General features: G+C 43.7%; 1 protein-coding gene across 1 annotated transcript in view; it reads left to right on the forward strand.

Moving 5' to 3' along the window:
* The window catches only part of FNTB (farnesyltransferase, CAAX box, subunit beta), a 178,370-nt gene that overhangs the window by 40,228 nt on the left and 114,565 nt on the right, over window positions 1-23,577 (forward strand). Inside the window, exons 2-4 of the mRNA XM_078659519.1 lie at window positions 16,514-16,578; window positions 18,537-18,606; window positions 19,785-19,876. Coding sequence (XP_078515645.1) covers window positions 16,514-16,578; window positions 18,537-18,606; window positions 19,785-19,876 — 227 coding nt within the window. The remainder of the gene's footprint in view (window positions 1-16,513; window positions 16,579-18,536; window positions 18,607-19,784; window positions 19,877-23,577) is intronic.

Raw genomic sequence — 23,577 nt, forward strand, 5'->3', positions numbered from 1 at the left:
ATATGTAAACTATTGGCCCTAGTATGGCAGAATAGCAATATCCCAAAGTACGCAGAAAACGTGGTCAGAAACTGTATGGTGTGTTTGAAGTACAATCCCGGTAGGGGAACGCCAACTGCAGCTGGTCATTTTGCGCCTCCAACGTACCCGTTCGAGGTTTTGCAGCTCGATTTCATCCACATGGAGAGGTGCAACAATCTGAAGTACGTTCTCGTTGTTGTTCGCGCCTTTTCAAGGTGGGTGGAAGCGTACCCCCTTAGGGACAATACCGCTTTATCAACTGCCAAAGCACTTGTCAAAGAGTTTTTCCCGAGATTCGGTATGCCTAGAATTGTCTGGAGTGATAACGGAAGTGAATTCGTAGGATGCGTGATGAAGAGAGCGTGTGAGTGTTTAGGGATCCACCAGAAATTCCACTCTGCCAATCACCCCCAATCAGCTGGATTAGTAGAGTGCTACAATGGCACTCTGAAACTCAAACTAGCCAAGATCCAAGCCAGTACAGGTCTTAAATGGCCTGATGCCTTGCCTCTAGCACTCTTGTCAACCAGGACGACTGTCCACTCCAGATTAGGACTTAGCCCCCATGAGATTGTGTTTGGCCGCCCAGCCAACGTCTGGGGCGTGCAAAGACCCAAGAAACTAAGCGAGATAGAGCACCCCGTGCTGCTAGACTATTTGTGCGAATTGACAACTAAATTGCGTGTTTTACACCAAAAGGTTCACAGTTCCTCTCCACCAGCCTCTGACGATCCTGGTCACCTCAACAACGGACAACCGAGGTGAACCGGACCGCACCTAGTACTACTTTCAACAAGATCTGCTGTGCGAGTGGAAGGCAAGAAGAACTGGGTACATGGGACCCACTGCAAACGGGTCCCTCTACCCCTTCCATACGACCGGTGGGTCAACAAAGGACTTGCCGACTCTGAAACAGAATCCGTACCTCGTTTCATCCGTTTCAGCGATGCACGGTTGAAAGAAACCAGTACCGAAAAAGAGAGTGATCATATTTTACAAGGACCTGTGTCGCCGTCTATGCAATTGGACACTACTGAACCTGAGACATTGTTTGAAGATCACACCGCACCTGGGAAACGACGATACAACCTACGGTCTAAAGAAAAAAAAAAGAGGACTAATACAAGTTTCATCTAATGTAATTTCCTTTTCCCCTAAGAACTATTTTGGGATTTTCAGCTCTCTCGTCCCATGGGAACTAGCTCATTTTTGATTTTTTTCGAACCGCCATCCGGTTCTGCTGCTAGGGTCGCGGTTGAAGTCTGGGGAGTGCAACTGGGAAGTTCTAGGTCCACGGTTCTGATTGGTCCACGGGAGTTACCCCGGACTGAGCAGAGCGCGCTCCCTGGGAGAATCAATCAACCACCGCGGGCAGCAACTAGAGGATGGAGTTTCCGAGGGTAGAGAGACCTGTCAGACTCACGAACTTCAGAAAACAGTTATGCACGATACTGTCCAGAAGAAGATTCCTGATACTATGTGTTTTAATGTTATGTAGCATACTTGTGTTTTTTATTGGTTATACTTTGTTCGTATTTAAAGTTACCTTTTCGAATGACACCCAGACACCACCTCCTCCCACTATTTCTCCACACTACTTTCACCCTTTACCTGAACACGAGTCTGCCCGAAGACTCGAATTTGCAAACAACTCTTTCATTCAGCTTCTACACCAGCACCAGTCCATAATGAACACATCCAACTGTTGGATATGCGGACTTATGCCACACACAACCGATAAGGGAATCCCATACTTGATCTTGCCATTTAGCTACTATGGTTCTCTGTGGGCTTTCCAGACCATGTTCTTATTCGCCCTAGAACCATATCCGACCCGTTCCCCTGCAAGCGATTCCAGTAACAAGGCACTGATTGCAGGGATAAGGAATATGAGTAGGGATATCGACACATATCTGACAATGCCCAAAGAGGAACTCAGTCCCTACACCCGTCGGAACGTGACCAAACATGGGGTTTACCTGGTCAAGAGCCAGGCAGCAAAGAAATCCCGCCCAGTTTGGATAGTGCCCCACCGAGGTCATTTATGCTTACAGGGTATTGGTAGGGACCCCACAGCACAGCTAGGAAAGAGCATTTGCACGGAAACATACGTATTTGCTTCCCGAACTTCCCCTATACTCTTGGCAGCCAAAGGCACGTATTTCGTTTGCCACGACCAAGCCTACACGTGGTTGCCCCCTGATTTCTCAGGCACGTGTTTCATTTCATTTCTGCTGCCTCCCACCTACACGGCCAGAGCAGATTACCATAGGACAAGAACAGCTAGGGGTGTCGTGAGTAAAGACGACACCGCGGGTCAGGAATTCGCTGACTTTACAAAGGGTTTTCTGCCATTTTGGGGGCCTATGGTGAACAGCAGGAATATTCGCCAGTTAGCAAGGATAGTTGAATCCGCCGTGACTACGACGGCCGGAGCCCTTGGCAATTTGACAACCGAGCTTCAGTCGGATCGACTTATGACCCTTCAGAACCGAATTGCCTTAGACATTATACTCGCTGATCGTGGTGGTGTGTGTAGAGTCATCCAATCCAGTTGCTGCATATTCATCCCTGATAACGCACCGACAGTATACCAGGCCATCTCCAAACTGCACGAAATATCTGGTTCCCTTCACGTTGAGAAAGGGGATTGGTCCTTGCTGGGGTGGTTCTGGGAACTGATCACTGCCTGGGGATGGAAAACTTTGATCTTCATTGGGATGATCTTGGCACTTCTGTTCATGTTTTGCCTGTGTATACAGTGCGCTCCTGCACTATGTGGCCTCTGTGCTACCTCGTGTGTACGGAAGCCTGTGTCACAGAACGAGCTGAGTAACAGAATGATGCTACAGCAACATCTCCACGAATTTCGTCATACCGATTTGGACTCAGATTAGCATGAGTTATTGCCTTATATGAGGGCAAAAGGAGGGTCTGTGGTACTGAAAATCTGGACCCTGTTGTTCTGTCTATATCAAGGTCCAATACCCGTATCACAAAACCTCAACGTACCATAACGATTTTGGTATCTATGAACCGATAATGAGTAGGACATCATTCCTATGTATTTTCGTCACAATCGAGGGTTGCCAACACCCCGAAATCGTAGTTTCCGTCCCAACCCCTTAGTCTCCATTTTGTGAACGGCATCCATCTTACATCTTGCCCTCATGTTAAGTCAATTAAAGGACGAGCTTGATCAAGAAGGACACGTCCACCTTCTCTGACTTCCCCCTGACCCCGTCCCAACTGACTCCGCTGTCTTCGGCCAAACCTGTTTGGCAGCCCCTCGCCCAGTGGCCGAATACGATAGCATCTACGCATAACATTCCACAAACCATTCACTACATACAGACCATGCTTTCTACAAACATGCACCTGTCCACGTATCTTATTTATGGCCAGTTTTATGGCTGGGTTGTACCTTCCTTTATTGGTGTTTCATCGATATCTGATGGGAGTTCCCGATCCAACTAGGTAATCTATCAGCAAACTGGACATCTAAAATATGGGCTTGCTTACATGACTTCGCTCTTTGTATTGTTGTAGAAATATGTGTGTTGCCATACCATAAACTCAAGAATTCTTGCTTGAAGCCATATGTTTTGTATATAAGGAGACGGCTGGTTCTGTAAAAACGAACAGTCTCCCTAGAACCTACTCTCCGTGTGGTGTACTTCTGGGACACGTGTTACTTGGTAGCTACCAATAAAACTTGATCTTTGACTGCGACTAGAAGACTCCGTGTTTCTGTGGTCCGGAACAAGGGAGAACTCAGAGGTCATCGGGTGTTATCCCCTGACACCAGCGGGTTCCTAAAAACCCGTTACCTCAGTGCTTAAATACACTTACCTCACCACCATCCTTTGGTAGGGAGCTATCTTTTTAACCCTAACAAGGGAGTCCAGGAATACCATTATTATGAGAATATCCCTTAGTTAGTTTTAGACAAACTATCTGCACTTCTTATTATCTGGATCCTTTTCCTTTTCTTTGTGTTTGTACTGTCTTCCCCACCTGATTGCTCCACCTCTAGCGTTGGTCTGCGCGGAGGTGTCAGAGCAGCCCTATGATAAAACATGCCACAATTCGTTGTGGGTGAGGGCAGTTTTTACAAAGGATTGCACTTTAGTAAACTTTGTACTTTATCTAAAAACTGTGACTCTACAGTCCATACTTCTTTATGTGTGATGATCTTCAGAAGGCTCACTTCACAGAAATCTTTTACGCTAGTCATAGAGAGAGAAATAAACCTATTTTTCCAAAGCAGCAATTAGTTAAGACAAACTGACATTTTACCTCTTTCCTTGAACAGATCGCAAGAGTGTCAACGTAAAAACAAGATTTAATGGCCTCTTTATTGCTCATTCACTTTCTGAATAAAAATAACATCTGTTCCTTTTCAGCCTAAGTTTACTCGCCTGATGGGACAAGAAGGTGTTGACAATATCTCGACCTGATAAAACTTTACTCGCAATTGCGAGTAGATTTTTCGCGCCTGTCTTGCCGGTTCTTCGGTTGCGTCGATCAGGTGTATTTCCCTGCAGGTACTAATTGGGCCTCATAAAATTTTTACTGGACCTACAGGTCGAGTAACTTAAAGAATCCACTTTACATAACTGTAATGCACTTGACCCTTAAAATGTTCACAAATTGTGTGATCATTTGCAAATATTTTATTTGACAGTTACGTTTTTTCTTCATTCTCAAATATGAGTGTGCCTTCAAATATGTGAGTACACAACTCTTTTCTTTGATTAAATATAGACTAAACGTTTGCTCCATTTATAATAAGAATCTAGACCACATATAGGGTACACATAATCCCTGACTTCCCTCTCCCTTTACTAATAGCATTACCATCAGGGCAGGGGTCTTTCTCAGTTCATGTTTAAACACTGACTTTTAATAAATTAATTACTAAAACATGATGTGGTAGTGCACATACAGACAGTAAATGTGAGAAGTTGGCCTGGCATATGATGTCCACTATTCTAGTTGGCACCTTGCACCAGTCCAAACGACCCCTTATTGATGGTAGGTTAAAGACAACCTTATAGAAAGCTGTCCTAGTGATAGCTGTGGAGAGCAGCCTTCAGGCTAAGTCTTGAAGGATTGTAAAGCAGCTTGTTTTACCAGTCTATTATCTCGCGTAGTGACCAAATGAAAGGAGAACTACACCAGGTATATATAAAATATATGTATTTATTCTAAACACATCCCCCTAGTCTCTTTATGAGGCTAGTAGCAAAAGTACACAAGTAAACTTATTCAACACACAGTAAATTAGCACAATATATGATTAGCCCTAGGGGCGTCACAAACCATATACTAAGAAAGTGGTATAAGAACCACGTCTGACATAGATACAAGGCAGAGAGCCTTTAGAACCGCTGGGCCCACCAGGAACCACCCAACGTAGTGACACAGTCGACCCACGGGGGACTCGTGCAGTGTCTAAACACAGCCGCGAATCACCGTTCACTTCGATGGGGAAAGTCGCGGTTGGAAAATTACAGATTAAGGACACTTAGGAGTGGACTTGGAGCAAACCCCTTGAGAACTAGACAGTTCGAGAGTCAAGACCAACTGGAGCACCGGAGTACTCTTGTTACCTCACCCAGGGAAGCCGGTGCATAGCTGTCTTTTGGTGTCTTGTTTCGTTGTTGTTTCCTATGGCGAGCTGCGTAGAAGTGCTGCAGGTGACCAAGTGGAAAGTGTCCGGATGGATCCAAGGGTGGATCAAAGATCTGAAGAACCTGAAAGCAGAGGGGACAGAGTCTGGGTCACTAGCCAGTGACCAGGAAGGCAAGGAGACAATGCCAACCAATGTCTGGTGATTTCAGGTGAAGAAGGTGAAGCTTGACTCTTCAACCACGAGGACCAGGAGGCGTCAACGCCAACCAGGAGCTGGATTCGAGCTGTCCCACGAAGGCTGTCGAGTGCTGCAGTGTCTGTATCCGGATTGGACCCAACAAGCCTTGGCAACAGCAACCCACACAGAAAGCAAAGATTTGCTTCGGTGCAGACCAGCAAGGTCTGAGGGACTCGCCCTTTGGAGGGGAGTCAGGGCATGTCTGGAGCAACCAGGAAAGCCCAAGAAACAGAAGAGTTACCTTCGTGGGGACCCACTAGCCGACGGACCAGGGATCGCGAAGGAGCCTCGAGCAGAAATGCTAGAAGCGGGCCCATGGAACACTTGTGGAGTGTAGGCCCACAATCTTCAGTGCAGATGGTGCTCAGGGCTTGGACTACGAGTAGCCCAATGCACAACTTTGGGAAAGCTCGGGAAGTAGGTGCACCAGCAAATGTGCACTGTGTCCAGGAGTTCCGGTCCCACATCTCTTGTGATGGCTACAGGTCTCAGCTTTGCTGGGATCTCGTGTCGAGCTCGGAGATGACTGGAAGTCCGTGTCCTGTGTCGCAATACCTTCAGGTTCCGGTGGGAGCCTTGGAAATGCAGACCGGCAAGTTGCTTAGTTGGTGCCGGTTTGAACAGGGGAGTCACTCCTTGACCCCAAGGGAGATTCTTCAGTCTTCTAGTCGAAGTAGAATGTCGAAGTTCCAGGATGTATGTTGCAGAGTTTTGTCCAGGGTAATCTAAAGTCCTGAGGACTGGGTTCCTTTACTTCTACCAAGTTTAGGGGTTGGACTTACTCTAGGGTCCCACTTTCCCTTTGTCCAGATTTGAGCCAGAGCAGGTGCTGAGTGCCCCTGAAACCGGTTTGAACTGGGGTATGCACAGGGACACCAGGTATGCCCTTAGCACTGTGAAAAAGCATTCTATGAATGCACCCACCCAGCCCTAATACACTAAAGCCTGTCTGGGAGGTGGTTACACCTCCTGTGACAGGAAACCTATTGTCCAGGCCTCCCCTGCCAGAGTTTCGTCCAGCAGCAGGAGGTCAGACCCGTGTCTGTGTCATCCATTTTGTGATGCCAGGGCACTTTAATACTATTATCGTGTAAGTAAGTGCGTACATGTCTTCTCCCTCTAGAAGGGTGGAATTCTACCCTTGCCGCCAGGACTGGCGGGGGAGAGGAGAGGGGGGGGTTAGGATTCATAAGTGTGTGACACCAAACACAACATGTTTTGATGCAGCCATCCCAAAGTTAGCATTTACTGCAAGGTTAAAATGCACTTAAGAGTATATGGTATGGCTATATCACTGAACCGCTACAGAGAAGTGATTCTGAAAGCTGCAGAGGGGTCCTGCTCATGCATGGCACCCTCTCACACAAAACCAAGCACTCTGCCTTCAGGATTGTTAAGGCCTGCCATAGGAGTGACTTATAGGTTTATACGTGTCTGTCATTTAAGGTAAATATAGGTGGCCTATATCTTAGTAAGGGGTGCATGCACCACCTTACCCAGGCTGCAGTAGCAAACCTGTGGTGCCATTTTGGAAGGCTTCCCAGGGGTGGCATAATACATGCTTCTGCCCCTGGTAGGTCCTCTGGGGTACCTATGCTCTTAGTAGCTAAGGTACCATATACTAGGGACTCACAAGGGTAACCCAGAAACCAATCTGGAGTGTACCTAATGTACATGCAATCAATTTAGAGAGGAAGCAGCTAGGCTGGGGTCCTGGTTAGCAGACCCCAGCCAGACTAAAGTCGAAAAACAGTGAAACACCAGCAAAAAGTGGGGGTAACCATAGTAAGCAGATCCTACTCTCCTACAGTAAATTTCCAAGAAATGGCCAAAAACCTTCCCACGACTTCACTTTTCATAAATATATTGCTAAAACAGGATGTGGTAGTGCACTGTCATTTACAGATAGCACTTCTTTCATTGAAATGGTCTCAAAACATACCCACTAACATGTAGTTTTACTTATAAAATCTATATGGCGCATAAACCTGTTTGAAAATTGGGTTTCAGAAAAAAATATTTTAAATTTGCACATCATCAAGTAAAGTGTTTAATTTGTTTTGTACCTATAAAAATCTTCTTTTCATCACAGAATGTCGAAAATGTGTCTTCCTAACTTGTGAAATGTATTTGAAATGTTTGAACAGTTCACATATTAGATTTTTCAGTGTTATGCGGAAAAGAGCCTGAAATCTTACTGCCTTTTACTTCACATGCTTTGCACAGCCCGATTGTCACACAGTTCACTTTACAAAATCCTGTAAATTTAGTCACAGAAAGAAAAGTAAATGTAGGAAGACAAAATGACTTTTGACCTCTGTCTCTGAAAGCTGAGCAAATCTGACAAGATTAAAGATTTAAAGGCATCTTTATTGCTCATTCACTTTGTGAGCAAGCATAACACCTGCTGTCGGCTCACCAGTACTGGTGAGTAGGCCCTAAAAATAGCTTGTCCTGATTAAATCTGGCTCACCATAGTGAGTGGATTTTTTCGAGCCCTGTACTCAAATATATTTTAAAATGTTTGTAAAGTTGACTTATTAGATATTGATGTGTGTTCGGAAAAACCTGACACCCTGCAGCCTTTCATTTCACACTTTGTACAGCAGGTCAGACAGTTCACTTTACAAAATCCTGGAACTGTGCAGTCAGGGAAGCAAAAGTAATAGCAAACTGACTTCTGACCTCTGTCTCTAAACAGAAAGCTAATGTGACAAGATAAAAACAAGATTCTTTATTGCTCCTTCTCTTTCTGACTGAACAGAACACATGTTCTTTGTCAAATCACCTAAATGGGTGAGTAGGTCCTAAATATAGCTCGACCTGATAAGATCGGACTTGCCGTAGCAAGTGACCGAGTAGATTTTTCGAGGCCTGATATTTACTCTGGTTCATACATTTGTAGAAAAAAGTACCAGAAAAGGTGTCTACAGCTGCAATTGTAGGTAGCAGATGATTGGAAGAACTCTAAAAAGTACCTGTTTTTCAGCAGTAGATTTTAACTTGCAAGCATTTTTAGTTTAAAGCTACTTACTGAAGAGACTGTTACTAAGGAAGCCACTGGATGAACAAAAAGCCATTTAGGTTTGATCAACCAGATAAGCTAGTAACATACTTGCAGGTAAACCTACTGTCAACGCAATCACATGTGGCTAAGTGTTTCCAAGAGGAATATTGTGAACAACCAGTCTTCCTAAATAAGAAGGTAAAAATACATCGGATCTAGTACCATGAATAATTTGTTATTACCTTATCCCATTCTATGTCTAAGAGGTCCAGGATTTTTTGAAATCCTGCTTTGGTGTTTTTGCAAGCACGAAAATGGCTGACCACTTTGGAAAACGTAGGCCTAATGCTTTTGGAAAACCTAGGCCTAGAGGGATTTGCGGTTTCAAAAACAACCTATGCAGACGTGCCTTTGTGCATTAGGAGGACATTTCTTAGGGTTGTAATTCTGTACTCCCAAGGCTAATGTTTTTCAAAGTGTGTCTCCGAACTGAAACGGGTTTATATTGACAGCCCCCCTCTCCCCAAATGAAATGTGAAACTCACCAGCAGGGCCAACACTCATGCCTGTATTCAGTTAGAGACCTTATGGTGCTTATTGCATGTTTAGGTCTCGCCTATCAATGCGCATTGAGCAGAGCGAGACTATGGGGGCTTAAACAGAGCTTACCTACACTGGCGATTCACTGGCGATTTGATGAAGTGCATGTGCACTTTTAACTCAATGCGCAAGCGCAATTAGTTAAAATGCGCGTGCACAGCATCAAATCGCCAGCTTAGTGCCGCCAGCAGCTCTTCCCGCTCCGCCCCCTGCTGCATCAAAGGCTTGGCGCTCTGCCTCAGCCCAGCCATTCTCCTCCCCTAATTACCCCCTGCTGCATCAAAGGCTTTTTCATGGCCGGCCGTGCTTTCAGTTTCACGGCCGGCCGGCCGTGCTTTCAGTTTCACGGCTGGCCGGCCGTGTCTCCTTTTCTTCTTCTTCTTTTTTTTTTGTTTTTTTTTTTTTTGTTTGTTTTTTTAAATCCGCAAAAGAAGCACATTATCTCAGCCAACTATATTTTTTGTATTTTAAGGTGGGGGGAAACACCCATCACACCATTCTTTTCCATTGTTAAGGCTTCAGAGAGGCCGTCCCGGTTGTTGGGGAGCAGCCAAAAGTGCTTTAATTCCTTGTTGGAAGCGCGACAGTCCAGGATGTCTGTCGGACTGCATCCCCACACCCCACGAATTCGCCTCTGATTCTGCTTCCACTTTTATTATTTAGGATATATTCAGCGATCTGATTAGGGCTTTAGCCTGTGGAGGCATGAGGGCTTTCTTTAGCAGATCGTAGCTTGGTGCTTTTAGATATATTTAGGCCGCCCCCAGCATTTAAAGTTAGTAATGGTTATTTGAGATGTCGGACTGCATCCCCACACCCCACGAATTCGCCTCTGATTCTGCTTCCACTTTTATTATTTAGGATATATTCAGCGATCTGATTAGGGCTTTAGCCTGTGGAGGCATGAGGGCTATCTTTAGCAGATCGTAGCTTGGTGCTTTTAGATATATTTAGGACGCCCCCAGCATTTAAAGTTAGTAATGGTTATTTGAGAAGAAATCCAAGCATGCGTGAATAAGATGCGGCTTAGCTTTAAAATGGGGAAATAGTTCTTGGTTTTTGCTTCCCAACATAAACGAAAGCCTTAAATAGAAAAATTCTACTTTTTAAAATATATTTACAGAGAGGTTGTGCTTTTTAGCTGCGAATGTGCGCTTTGTATTGTGTTTTTTAAAAATCACATACATACGCTCAATAACAGATGGCTAAAATACAATACCATTAGCAAAACCAAAGCTCTAACTTAAACAGATGCGAGACCTATTGCATTTCCAATGCTTGTTTTGTCTTTTGTATCTTGCACATTCGACCTTTAAATATAGACGGTGCTCAAATGTACATAAAATGGTTCTGAGCTTCCTTTGCAAGTAGTTAATGCCTGGGGGTTATGCTCTGGTCTTGTTTGCAGATTAATTGTTTGTAACTCATTCGCTTTGTTACATGTTTATGATTGTGGTGTGAAGAGTCTGGTAGATGCAAATTGCTGCCAGACTGCTCCTTTCTAAATAATGCACTTAGAAATAATTGTAATATTTTTTAAATTTACAGTATTGGCAATCTTGGAACAGCTAATTTAAAAAGAAAATCATGTCCATGGCACATGCATGCACATGTGTGAACATCATCAATATGGCAACACTCTGGAGTGTTCTTCTTTTAAGGTTTAAAGCATATTTAGTGATTCTACATATAGAAAAAAATATTCAGTACAAAACACCTCCCCCGAATCAAGTATTCGGTGAGGGGGACAACTTAGACAGGGGAGAGAGAAGATCGAGATAAGAAAATAAAAATAGTGACAGAGCAGGATAGGGAAGTAGGGAGAGGGTCCGAGGTCGGTAAGCGTTGATAGTCTGTGAGTGGGTCGCCTGGTTTAATCTAATGTACGGTGATTGTTGGTCTTGTGTAGGAAGTGTCTACCCAATGGGGCATCGCGAGCTGGATGGTGTGCACTCCGGTATCAAGCGTAGCATGCGCAGGTATGTTGGGCATGCTAGTTCCCTAAATTCTGCACCTAGGTGTCTAATTCAGGATCCCCATGTCTTATAAAATTGTGGTAGCTGATTCTCTGAATCCACTGTGAGTTTTTCCATGCTTAATAAATCCCAGAGTTTGTGAAGCCAATCTACGTGGTGTGGTATCTTATCTGTTCCCCACCTGCTAAGGAGGATCTGCTTGGCTGTGCACAAGCTAATGTTATTGCGTGACCTCTGTGACCTCAGGTGATATAAATATCATCAACAGCATCCATTACAGCCTTCCAAAATGTCTGTATTCGGGGCAGTGCCATAGGAGGTGTGTTAAGTGTTCCCTGTTCCCCACATCCCCTACAAAAAGCTGGGTCCCCTTCCAGCTGCCAGTGCGCAGTTCGCTCCGGAGTGTAGTACCAGTAGTGCAATATCTGGAGTAGTGTCACCTTACCAACTGTGCTATCGTTTTGGCCCGTTTCTGAATATCAAACCATTCTTTCGGGGTAAATTGCCGTTCACATACCTTCTCCCATCAAAGTTCTGCCAATGACTTTAAGTCTGTGCTTTGTTTAAAAAGGCATATTGACCAACAGAAGTCGTTTATCTGAGTACCTAGTGATAAGACATTTTTCAAATGGTAGGAGGGATCTGCTAGCATGTGTGCTCATGGATGGCTGCGTAACCCAATGCCTGATGGTCAAATATTGCCAGTACGCTGACAATGGAATGGCTTCCCTAAGCTGTTGGAATTCCATTATTCCGTTGTGGTCAAAAAGGTCGCCCACTCGCTAACAGTTGGGGCGTTGCCATGCCATGTAGGCCGTATCTCGGAGCGCTGGGGGTTGCCAGTATTCCCAATTATGGAGGTAAGAGGTGAGATTCGGGTGGATCGCTTGAGTTTAACTGCCTCCCAGGTGCCTTTCGTGGCCTCGAACACTGGAGATGCTTATACCGCTTGGGGGCGATGGGGTCTGGGAAGCCAGGGGAGTTTCCATATGCGAATCCCAGTGATTGCCTGATCAATGAAACACCAGTGTTTCTCAGTGGTGGGTCTAGTCCCCTCCACTATATAGCGGAGTTGCACTGCTTGGTAGTAAAGTTTAAGGCAGGGAAACCCCAGCCAGCTCTCCGCAGGGGACAGATTTGCCAAGTGTTTAGCTACACGAGCCCTCTTGCCAGCCCATACATTTTGCTCATTCAAATGTTGCAGCTTATGAAGAACTTGAGGTTGGGGGTAACGGCGGTAGTGTTTGCATTACATAAAGTATCTTAGGAAGGAGAGTCATCGTGACCGCTGCCAGCCGTCCAAGCCAGGACAACATGTGATTTCTGCAGTTCTGCGCGTGTGTACGCTTCAGTTAAGCCACCCTTAATCTCTAACAGTTGCCGTTCTCTGTCTCTCTGACTGGGGGATGTATTTGTAAACCCAGATAAACTACTTCTCTATCCGTATCTAATGCTCTGAGTTCCTTTTTAGCTGCATTGAGTTGATGGCTGGTCTGGCAGGCCCCTCCCTGTCTGATGGTTTGGCCCCCAGTTTCTTAACCCTTCTCTCTAGTGTTAGCCGCGTTGCCCTCCTCTCCTTATTGTAGGAGCAGTTATGGCAATAAAGTGGCCCCGTAATACTGCCTTTAATGTTTCTTACAAGAGGGCTACTGGCGAATCTGGAGTATCATTGATTTCCAGATAAGCCTCCGTGGCCGCTGCTACCACTCCGGTGTACATGAGGAGTTTGAGGCTCAAGCGGGGCTGTCGGGGGAGATTGGTCACCCGCATCTCAATCCCTACGGAAGAGTGATCAGAGAGAGTGACTAGGAAAGGAGAAAAGAACTTTGCTGTTTGCCTTGTCACCTGCTTGAGGAAAAGATCTCTAAGGGCTTGAAACTGAACTTGCCTCCTGTTCTGAAGTCCCAGGGACACAAAGACTCCCCCCCCCCCCCCCCCCCCCCCCTCTGTCTCTCTGCATCTGGAGCTGCTGTTTCAGCAGTCACAGAAGGAAATTACAACGCGCCGCCGTAAAGTGCACCGAAGCTGTGGGGACCGCTCGTGAAGAGCACAACGCATTGCCCCGACTTGCACCAAAGGCCTGATGCCTGCTGACACCACGCCGCACGGACTCCGAAGCCGACATCGAGGCCACTGCCTATACCGGAGCCGAGGACACCTCGCGTGACATCCATGACGCAATGGCCCAACTCGCACTGTATCCCCCGACCTCACAGATGTCGGTGCTTCATCAACACGGAGCCAGTCCTCGGCGTGGGTGACTCCTGAATCCATCAACATCGCACCTTCGTAAGGTACTGATGCCTCGCCGTCATCGTGATGTCACCTCCCGGACACAGTAAGGAACCGACGCCTCACCTTCCCTGCACCTCAGTAAGGAACAGACGCTTCACCTCCCCTGGGGTCTCAAGGAACCAACGCCGCTCGGCGCCAGCGAAGCATCACCTCCCGACGCCGTGCACCGTCTTTGCTTTCATAGTTTCCAAGGTACTGTTCTTTTTGGCACCTGTCCCACTGCAGGTGGAGTTATTTGTTGCTACAAACTGTATTTTAGTGAATAACCTATTTTTAAGGATATCTTGATCACTGTATTGTGGATTTTTGTCTTTTGATAAAGATTACTTACTTTTCTAAACTTGTATGTTGTCCATTTGTAGTGTTTTCACTGTATTACTGTATGGGTTCACACATGCTTTACACACTTCCTCTGAGATAAGACTGTCGGCTAGTGCCAAGCTAGCAAGGGGGTGAGCAGGGGTTATTTTAGGAGTGTATTCCCCCTTACCCTGACTAGAAGCAAGGGTCCCTATTTGGGCAAAAGTTCTGCCAACTAGAGATCCCCATTTCTAACACGGACTTAATTGTGTAATTTTCCATAATTTCACTTAAGAGCCAGGCAAAATGACAAACTTTTCTCCAGTGCAGTTATTAAATGAAATTCAGGTCAATGTGTGCATTTGGTCTTGGAACGTAAGATCAGAATGTATTTTACGTTTCACAGTGTGAAAGTATGTTCTGTTTTAACCTCTTCCGTGGGTCGGACGGCCCCCGGCTGTCTGACATCACAGTGGCGTGTGCAGAGGACGGCCGGGGCCGTCCAAACCATGCAGGGTCAAATACCTCACCACTGCGGGGGAATTCCGGCCGCAGCAAAGCGGTTAAGTGTGAAATGGAAATGCAAAGTCTATGCTTTGATGAGATTTGTTTGCCAGCAGACCTAGTTCCAATTTATAGTCTCATTCCCTGAGACACTGCTGCAAATGTTATGCACTTTAAGAAAGATCTGCTTTTCTGGGGTTCAGTGATGGTGCTTAGTTGAGTGCTTTGCGGTGCTTCCTCTTTGACTTTAAAGAGCTATTGGTTACAATAATTCTTCTGATTATAGTCCTGGCCACTGATTTTGCTGGTAATGCCTTGTCGCATGCCTGAGGTCTTCCCTGTGATTGATTGTTGTGACTCCATAGATTGAAGTAGGATTCCAACTGAACATTGTGTGCCTACCTTGGTTCTAATCTCGCTTTTTGTGTTAGCAGTATTGAAAAACGGTCCCAAAAAGTTAGTGGACATGAATATGTTCATTTCACACAATTCTTTTCTTCTGCTGTGTTTAAATAATGATTCGGGGGATTTCAATTAACTCTGTCACATAGTCCGTTATCAATATGATTTTATGCTACTCTACATTAGTTTGTGTTTTTGTTTTTTGTGTTAAAGAACCTAGCCTAATCAGAAGTCACTTTTTATGACTACTGCAAACACCTAAATAATTTTTGTATCAAGTCACTGGGGTTGGGAAAAAGCACTTTAAGAAGTATAGTCACATTTGTAAAGCGCACAATCACCCGTAAGGGTCTCTAGGCGCTGGGGGCCGTCGGGAAGATTAAGCAAGCTATTGCCCAGAGTCACATGGTGCTGGGCTAATCTGCCGCCGGTGCAGGGTATCGAACCGTGATCCCCAGATTCCGGAGTCAGTCGCCCTGGCCGCGGCGCCACACCTCTTCATTAGCATTGATGTTTTATTTTCGTAGTTTCTAGTGTTTGGATGGGGTGCCATCAAGCCTAAGGCGTTGCTTGAATATTTACATTGTACCATTTGGGTTCCCTTTAGATTTTGGTGATGGTGGATCGGGTAGTCCTGTTTTTTTGTGATACTGCAGGTATAACATGAAGAGTAGCTTCTAAATGAGCAGCAGTGTGTGTTCTTTCTTTGATGCTTTGGCAATATTTTAAATGCTGATTTATGACTTTTTTTTGTTTAGGTAGTGCTTGTTCTATGGATGTCCACTCTGTCATAAGGATATGGCGCTGTTGAATAATTTTCCTTATATAATCACTTGATTTACATGTTCGTTGTTTACAAAGTTAAGAAGTGTGTTCATGCTAGCTTTCTTTGAGATGCAACAAAAATATCCCATTTCCCTTTGTTAAAACTATTAAGTGGGATGTATTTTTCTGTGTATTTCTTTTATGTTCTGCTCTTACCACACCAGCTTTATCTTTTGCATCCATAACACTATATTCTTTGGTGGTGCAGGTTTACCCTGCTAATGCATTCTATTGAGAAAAGGGACCCTACCCCTAAATCATACTGCAGCCCAGGATGTTTTGCTTTATTCTGATATCTTCTTTCAAGGACAACTGGATACAAAAAACATAAAGCTGCTCAACTATTACTAAACACTTACCCAAACAAAACGCCAGACCTATTGGCTTGGCAAATGCTTATTTGTTATAGCTTGTTCTGCTTAGTTGTTGAAAATAAGATCTCCCACCTCTCCTGCACATTGTAATGCCTTGGTTATGTGACCGAACTTAGCGTTGTTACTGTTTAAGGCTTCACAAAGTCTTCTGTATGTCATTGTGGTCTATTTCAGAGCGGTCTGTGGCAGTTTAGCTATACCCCTCGAATTGAAGTGTAGATCCCAGGTTAGCATCTGAATTTCACACATTTTAATGAATAATTCCTGATGTTAATGGTTTTTATTCCCTTTCTTTTTCTACAACTTTTCCCATATAAATTGCTTCACGACTCAGGAAAAAGTAGAAGACAAAGTTCAAGATGTTTTTAATTCATTCAAAATCACAGAGAGCTGGTTACGGTGAGTTTACTTTCATTATAATATATAATAAGCAATAATTATAAATTTCTTCTTGTTTGAGTGTAACCTTTTTTCTATGGCCGAAAGTGGTTCTCTGTCCTTCGCATTATAGTTTTGGATCTGGCTTTAAACACTGCAGGTTCAAGTTGTTGGTGACCGCCAGTTTTGCATGTACCTAGGTACTGCTTTGCAAATAAATATGGTCCTTCGGCATTAATGTGCATTACCTCATTGGGTGACTAGCTTGCACTCGTTTGTCAGCTGGTAGCTTTTATTCTGCAAATCTTCTTAACATCAGTAAATTTACAACTCTTTGGCTCCGTCATAATCTTGTTTTCAAGTCAATAAAATACAGTCTTGTAGTTGTAGTACTATTTATATCGAATCAAATTAATATATCCATGATGTGAATTTAATGTCAACTGGTCAGAAACCTTAAAATGTGATGTTTTATCCCCAAAGAACTCAGATAAGAGCAATCGATTGCAGTCTTCCAATACATTTCCCACACAATTAAATTGGTGGGAAAATTGTCACATGATACATGACATGAAACAAGATTGTGCGTTGTGGTCTAGATATTCATGTTGGCATCTGAAGCTCTGAGCGCATTGTAGCCGGACGAAACAGTTCCCCGTTTTCGCTTCTTAATTAATAAAGCACAAATGGATCTGTTTGGTCTTTAATCTTGTAATGAAATTGGACGGATTGTTTCTGCATTACTATTTAACTTGTAAGCAGGGGGAAATACATAAAAATTGCACTCTTGTCTTAGATTTATGGTAATGTCTATTAAACATATATTTTGCAACTTGGATATTATTTGCTCCGAAGCATATTATATGCAAAAGGCATGCATAATTGTTCAAAGTACTTAATGCCTAGTCTGTTAACCCAGGCTAGTAATCTTGTTTTGACTCTGCCATGTCCTTCTTCGGAAGGAAGGTAAAACGGGAGACCCAGGGGTCTTTAGCAATCTTAAGTTGTGGGCTTTCACTACACTACCAGATAAATGTCTTCAATTGAGCACCCTTTGATTTGGTGGTCTTTGAAGATATTGTATGGGTTCCTTCTTTTGATGGTTTGTTTGATAATTGGGTCACTCTTCTCATCCTAACTTTGTGTTTGAATTTAAGGTTCTTGTCATGCACTGGGGATAATAAAATGATTTGTAGAGCACTAGGGGCCAGATGTAGGAGCCCAAATACCGGTCGGTAACGGCCGAATTCGGACGTTACCGACCGGTAGGTATTTGGGTTTTCAGATGTAGGGGGCCAATTTTACCGAATCGGTAAATTTACCGAATCGTTAAAATACCGAATCGGTATTTTTACCGATTCGGTAACTTCTAGATGTAGGTGGGACTCTTCTGAGTCCCAAAGGCCTTTCAGATTCGGTATTTTACCACCCAATCCTATTGCATGGTAAAATACCGAATCCAGGTGTGCTTGCACATGTGTGCATGCACACCTATGCCATGTGACAGACAGACATGCCCTTAGGGCATGTCTGTGTGCTACATGGCACACATGCCTGTATTCGGGGTGTATTTGGGGTGCTAGAGGGTGTCAGTGACACCCTCTAGCATGTGAATATTTGTACTATTTTTTTGTGCTGTTGCGTCTACCTTAAAATCCCATTTCAAAGAATGTATGTATAAATCTGTTATGCAGTCCTATTATTTATCTGTATATTATGAACTGCGGCGTGTCGCCTCCATAAGATATGCTATCTTGCAATACACAGTTGATTATACTTCTCTCACACCTCCCTCTCCTATTCTGGTGTGTACACATTTCGAGCCTGTATTCATGTACCACATGCTCATAAATTGTACAATATTTCATGTTTATCTGTTTCATCAGTAAATGAATCCAAATTCTTTTCCTTGAAGCAATGAGAATATTTAATTTTTCTTAAATTTCTGATCAGATTTTTTTTTTTTTTTTTTTTTTTAGACTTACTTTGGCCAGAGAGAAACATTTCCACTATCTAAAGAGAGGACTGAAGCACTTGCCTGACTACGAGGTGGGTTTCTTGTACCTTCCCATCTCTATTTTTCCAAGCACCAGAGATCAGCTCTAAGTATATCAGCTCTAAGTAGATCGACTCCCCACAAATACCACTTTTTGTCTCTACGGAACTTTCTAATTTAAATGCTGTCCTATACTGTATTAGAACTTTGGAATGTTGAGAGCTGCATTGAAGACAACGGAGTAGCTCTGGGCTTATATTGGCTGGAATAAAGCTGGAGCTCCAACATTACCATGTTTGTCTTCATGTTTCTCCCTTTTTATTTTTGAACATTCTACCCTTAATGGGTCCAATGTATAGCCCTTCTGCCTCGGGCTATACCAATTGTTAAAGGCATGCTGCACAGGCCTATTACTCTGGTTCAGGGCCTTTAACAATCAGTATTGCCCACAGCAAAGTGGTATAAAGCTATAGTAAAGAACTTACAAGTTAGTTTTAATACGGCAGTGACTACTTTGTGTACAGTTGTGCATGTAAAATATACATTGTATGCTATGTATCCCTTCAAAAGCTCTTCTTTATGTTGAATGTTTCTTGTGTGCATGGTAAATGTATGCTGCATCCCTCTGACAATCCCTCCTGTGCTGTTCTCTCTGCATATTGTTATGGCAGACACACTCACTATCTTAATATTCAACTCCATTTCCTTTTCCACTCGATTGGTCCCTAATGATCTTTCCACCGCGACGACCGAGCAGAACTTTGGACCCTAGTTGCAATTCACATGCCATCGAAAGCATTAGTCATGAGTTTATTAAGCACTTTCATGCTTGGTAAAGCATGGAAATACTTAAATCTCACTATGCTGCTTAGAATTTTTGTCTTAGCTGTTGGCTAGAAATATTAAGAATATTGTCTCGTTTTGCTAAAGCTGTCAGCTACACTTGCATTTTTTTTATCTTTCCGCCCACATCAGGTCATTTGCATTTTTAGCTTTCATCTGAATAATTCTCTCTCATAAATTAATCAAGTGCTTTGTGATTCTCGCCTTTTCTGTTTTTTATGCATTTCCATTTCTACCCTAACGTATTCCTGAGTGTCGCAACATAAAGCCAGTCCATTCATGAATATTTTTAGTCAATGGGTTCCCTGTTTGCCTGCTAGAGTGTGACAAATGCAGTATTATAAAACCCCTGAAGTAACACAAAGGATGTGTTTTTCTATTGTCTCAGTGTCTAGATGCCAGCCGTCCCTGGTTGTGTTATTGGATCTTGCACAGCTTGGCACTACTAGATGAACCCATTTCTGAGTCTGCTGCTTCAGAGTAAGTCCTATTCCTTAGAAATGATTTGCAAGATGTATAAATGTGAATTACTCAAACTAGTTTGCCTTAATTTTTTACCTCGAATGTTAAGCGGAAGTCGTATCTGTGTACAGTTCTACTCTACCGGGCACGTATTCGCCCTCTTTTCTCAGTTTTTTAATGGATTTACCTATTTAAATTGGATGCTGCAGAAACCGAGGCTGTACTTGAAAGCTTGAGATTACCAGTCTGCTCTAATTAAAAGCAACTCTCTTGCTATAGAATTGGGATATCATATATAAACATATTTCCTGACAGAAAGGTAAATGCCTTCTCTACAAAAGAATACCTTAAAAGCAAGAGTTGACATTTTCAGTTCTGTGCAGATGTCACAGAGCACGGTAGGTTGTCTTTGAAGGAGGTAGCTCTTTGGGCACAGTTCCATGTGTACTATAAATAGTATACTAGTTCGTTGGACCTTGAGTAAATACATGTAACCTACCATCCGTGTGCACAGTCGGGCTCATTATGTTTATAGAATTTTTTTTGTGTCAGACTAGCGCTGGAGAATCTTTAACCCTCAAGGATATCATAAGAAATACATTTGCCACTCAGTTTGAGAAACTAGAAAATAGATCTCGACTTAAGTCGGGTAATGGGACCGAGAACTGGAGTTAGGTAAGTAAGTCATTTCTTCTGGAGCCCCTGTGCTGTTAACGCTGCACCTTATTTGAACAAAGCAGAGCAATACAAGGTATGACCCTACTCCAAGCAGCCTCAAACGGATAGGAGTGAGGCAACCTTCAAGGTGAAGCATATTAACCTGCTGTTCCGCCCGTATTTAGAACTCACACTTCTGATAATCTCCTCTCATTTGTCCACAACCTCCCCAAGCCTGCATAACACAAATGTCTGATAGTAAATCAGACTAATTCACTCATTCATTTCTGAATACTCTATGCTTTGCATTTTATTTGCATGCCGTATCCTGTTGTTGAGCTTAAAATGTAGACAAGTCCACTCAGTGCATCATTGGTTAAAAACAAGTTTCAACTGAAGTAGTGTGATTTGTTGCATCCTTCAAAAGTCAAGTATCCATATGTACTTGTCTTTTGCTTTATCTATGAGGCAAGAGGTACTGTAGATATATTTTGTTGTTTGTTGCATTCCAAACGCTCATAGGTCGCAATTTACAGTGAACTTACAAAGTTACCATTCTTGTCATCTGAGGGCTATCCATTTTGCCGTCTTGAGCTTTCTCTGTGGTCTCCCATGGGTAAGCCAGTTTCTGACGTGCCGCTCACCCATGTAGGAAGTTTAGCGATTTGAAGTGTTTTTTGATATTCATACAAGTCTGGAGCAAAAAAACACGGTCTTTGTCTTGGATTTCTAGCCTCCTCCTTACATGTCCAATCTGGCTTGTTCTAAACTTAGCAAGTGCCTTCCGATTGGACCCCCTTGCAGCTTTCACCATGGGACCAGTTATTTAGGATAGAGCTGAAGATACCCATCCTTTTAGTGCACTAAATAAAGATTGAGTCACTGTTCACTTTCTCGGTTAGAAACCAGCTACACTATCAGATGTTGACTTCGTCTTTGTGTGAACCCTGTACAGCAATTCTTATGGCTGTGCTTGTGCTGTATATTACCACACAAATGCATACGATTTTGAAATAGGAGTCTGGGTTGCAACTACCATATTTGAAACAGGAAATAAGCCACTGCCTGCTATAAGAGGCACGTCAATGACTTTCCTTTTGTATGCACATGTCGATTGATGTTTGTTGTGTTGTGTTATTGGAATTTTTATAGCGTACACATTATCCTTAGTCAGGATATCCTGGCGCTAGGAGACTACTGGATTAGTCGAAGATGCAGAAAAGAATGAGGAAATTTCGAAATCCAGGTGTTGAGTCTTTTTGAATTCTTGGAATGAGGTGGCAGATGTCGTGTGAATGGAAGTTGTTCCAGTGCTCGGTTGCTAAGCAGGAGAAAGAGCACCCTCGAGTTGCTGATCCCAGTGGTGTGGACTTAATGGAGTGAGTAGGATCGATGGAATGAAGGAGCCTGTGTGATTCCGAAAGGAGACTCTGTACTTAAGATAGCTAGGGCTGATGTTGTTGCGGGCTTGGATTGTGTGACTGAATTCTTTTTAGAAAGCATTTTTGTGCACCTGTAGCTAGTAAAGGCCCAAAGATGAAGGGTAATTGTTGACCATGCTGGTAGTTCAGTGTGGATGTATGACGGTACAACGCGTGGTATTACCACGCGCACCGTTACAACGCGTCTTTTACAATGCAAGTCGTTACCACGACTTGCGCTGTAGGGGTGCGGACTTAGGAATAGTTACATTTCCAGCGCCCTCCAGCGCAAGTCGTGGTTACGACTTGCCTTGTAAAAGACGATTTGTAACGGTACTGCGGGGCAACATCCGTGTTGTAAAGGATGTTCCCCGTTCAGTATTAGTCTGGCCACTTCATTTTAATTTACTCCATGTAGCCTCTTAATCAGGTAGTGAGCTATGCGACCATAGAAGGCATTGCCACATGCTAGTCTACTGGTGATAGGGGCTTGTGTAACAGTCTTGCTACTTTGAATGAGCAGCCAAGAGAAGGTTTTATGAAAAAACTTAAGACTGCAAAGGCAAGTACCTGAAACAATTGGAATTTGATTATTAGCCCAAGTTTCTTAGCCGATGTTACCACGGTGGGTTTTAGGAGTAAAATTCTCTGGGCTACCAAGTTCTAGACCAGTGTGTAGTGCTATTTCTGACCAGTATCACCTGGTTCTTTTCGCAGTTTACTTTTATGCCATTGTCACACATCCAACCGGCAACCTATAGCATACAAGTGTTAAATTTGGATTGTGTAGTGCGAATGCCGTCCGAAATGGAGATGATGCGTTGCCTGTCTTCTGTATAGATACGACCTCAAAGCTGCTCAATATGATAATTGGTGCTGAGAGGTTGGGTAAAGATTAAGAAGTATAGGGCTCAGAGAAGATTCTTGTGGAGGGAATATCCACGGGTAACATTGAAATAGTGGGATTGAAAGCAGCAAATCATACCAGTTGAGCGCACTTAAGCAGAAAAGATTGGAGTCATTTGAGGGCATTAAGACAGACGCAAAAGTAGTGTAGGCGTATGAGCAGCGTGGCATAAGGTACTGTGCCAAAAGCCACCGAAAGGTTTTATTGGCTAAGGGTCACAAAAGCTACCTAGTCCAGAAGGCAGCGTACGTCGTCTGTGGCAGCAATGAAGGTAGTCTCTTTGCTGATGGTTGATCTTGAGTGCAGTCTTCTAAGAGTGTCTGTCATGATGTTGGCGAGCGCGTCACCAGATATGCTTGAGTTGCTTGCGTTTTTAATGTATTATGCTTATAATGTCTAAGATACTATGTGTGCCAGTTCACAGAAGGAGCGTTGTGTGGCAAGGCGCACATGTTTGAAGGTAGTCTTCGTGTCGAAAGTAGCACAGAAGTTAGATTGAGTGGTCAAATATCTGGTTAGATTTTAGATACCTGGGCATTAATTAGTTTTTGCAGGACCATGGCAGGATACGACAGCAAGGAGAAGGCCCTAATTTTAGACAGAATAAAGGGGTCTGCTTTTGTTTTTTAGGTCTCGCTCTCGAGACCTATTGTCGTCGAGATGCCTTTCAAGGGAGACAGACCGGGGCACGCGTGGCGTTTCTGGTTTGTGGACGCGCCTGCCACAAAGCGTGC

This window comes from Lissotriton helveticus, chromosome 9 (assembly GCF_964261635.1).
Source record: "Lissotriton helveticus chromosome 9, aLisHel1.1, whole genome shotgun sequence".
Taxonomy (NCBI): Eukaryota; Metazoa; Chordata; class Amphibia; order Caudata; family Salamandridae; genus Lissotriton; species Lissotriton helveticus.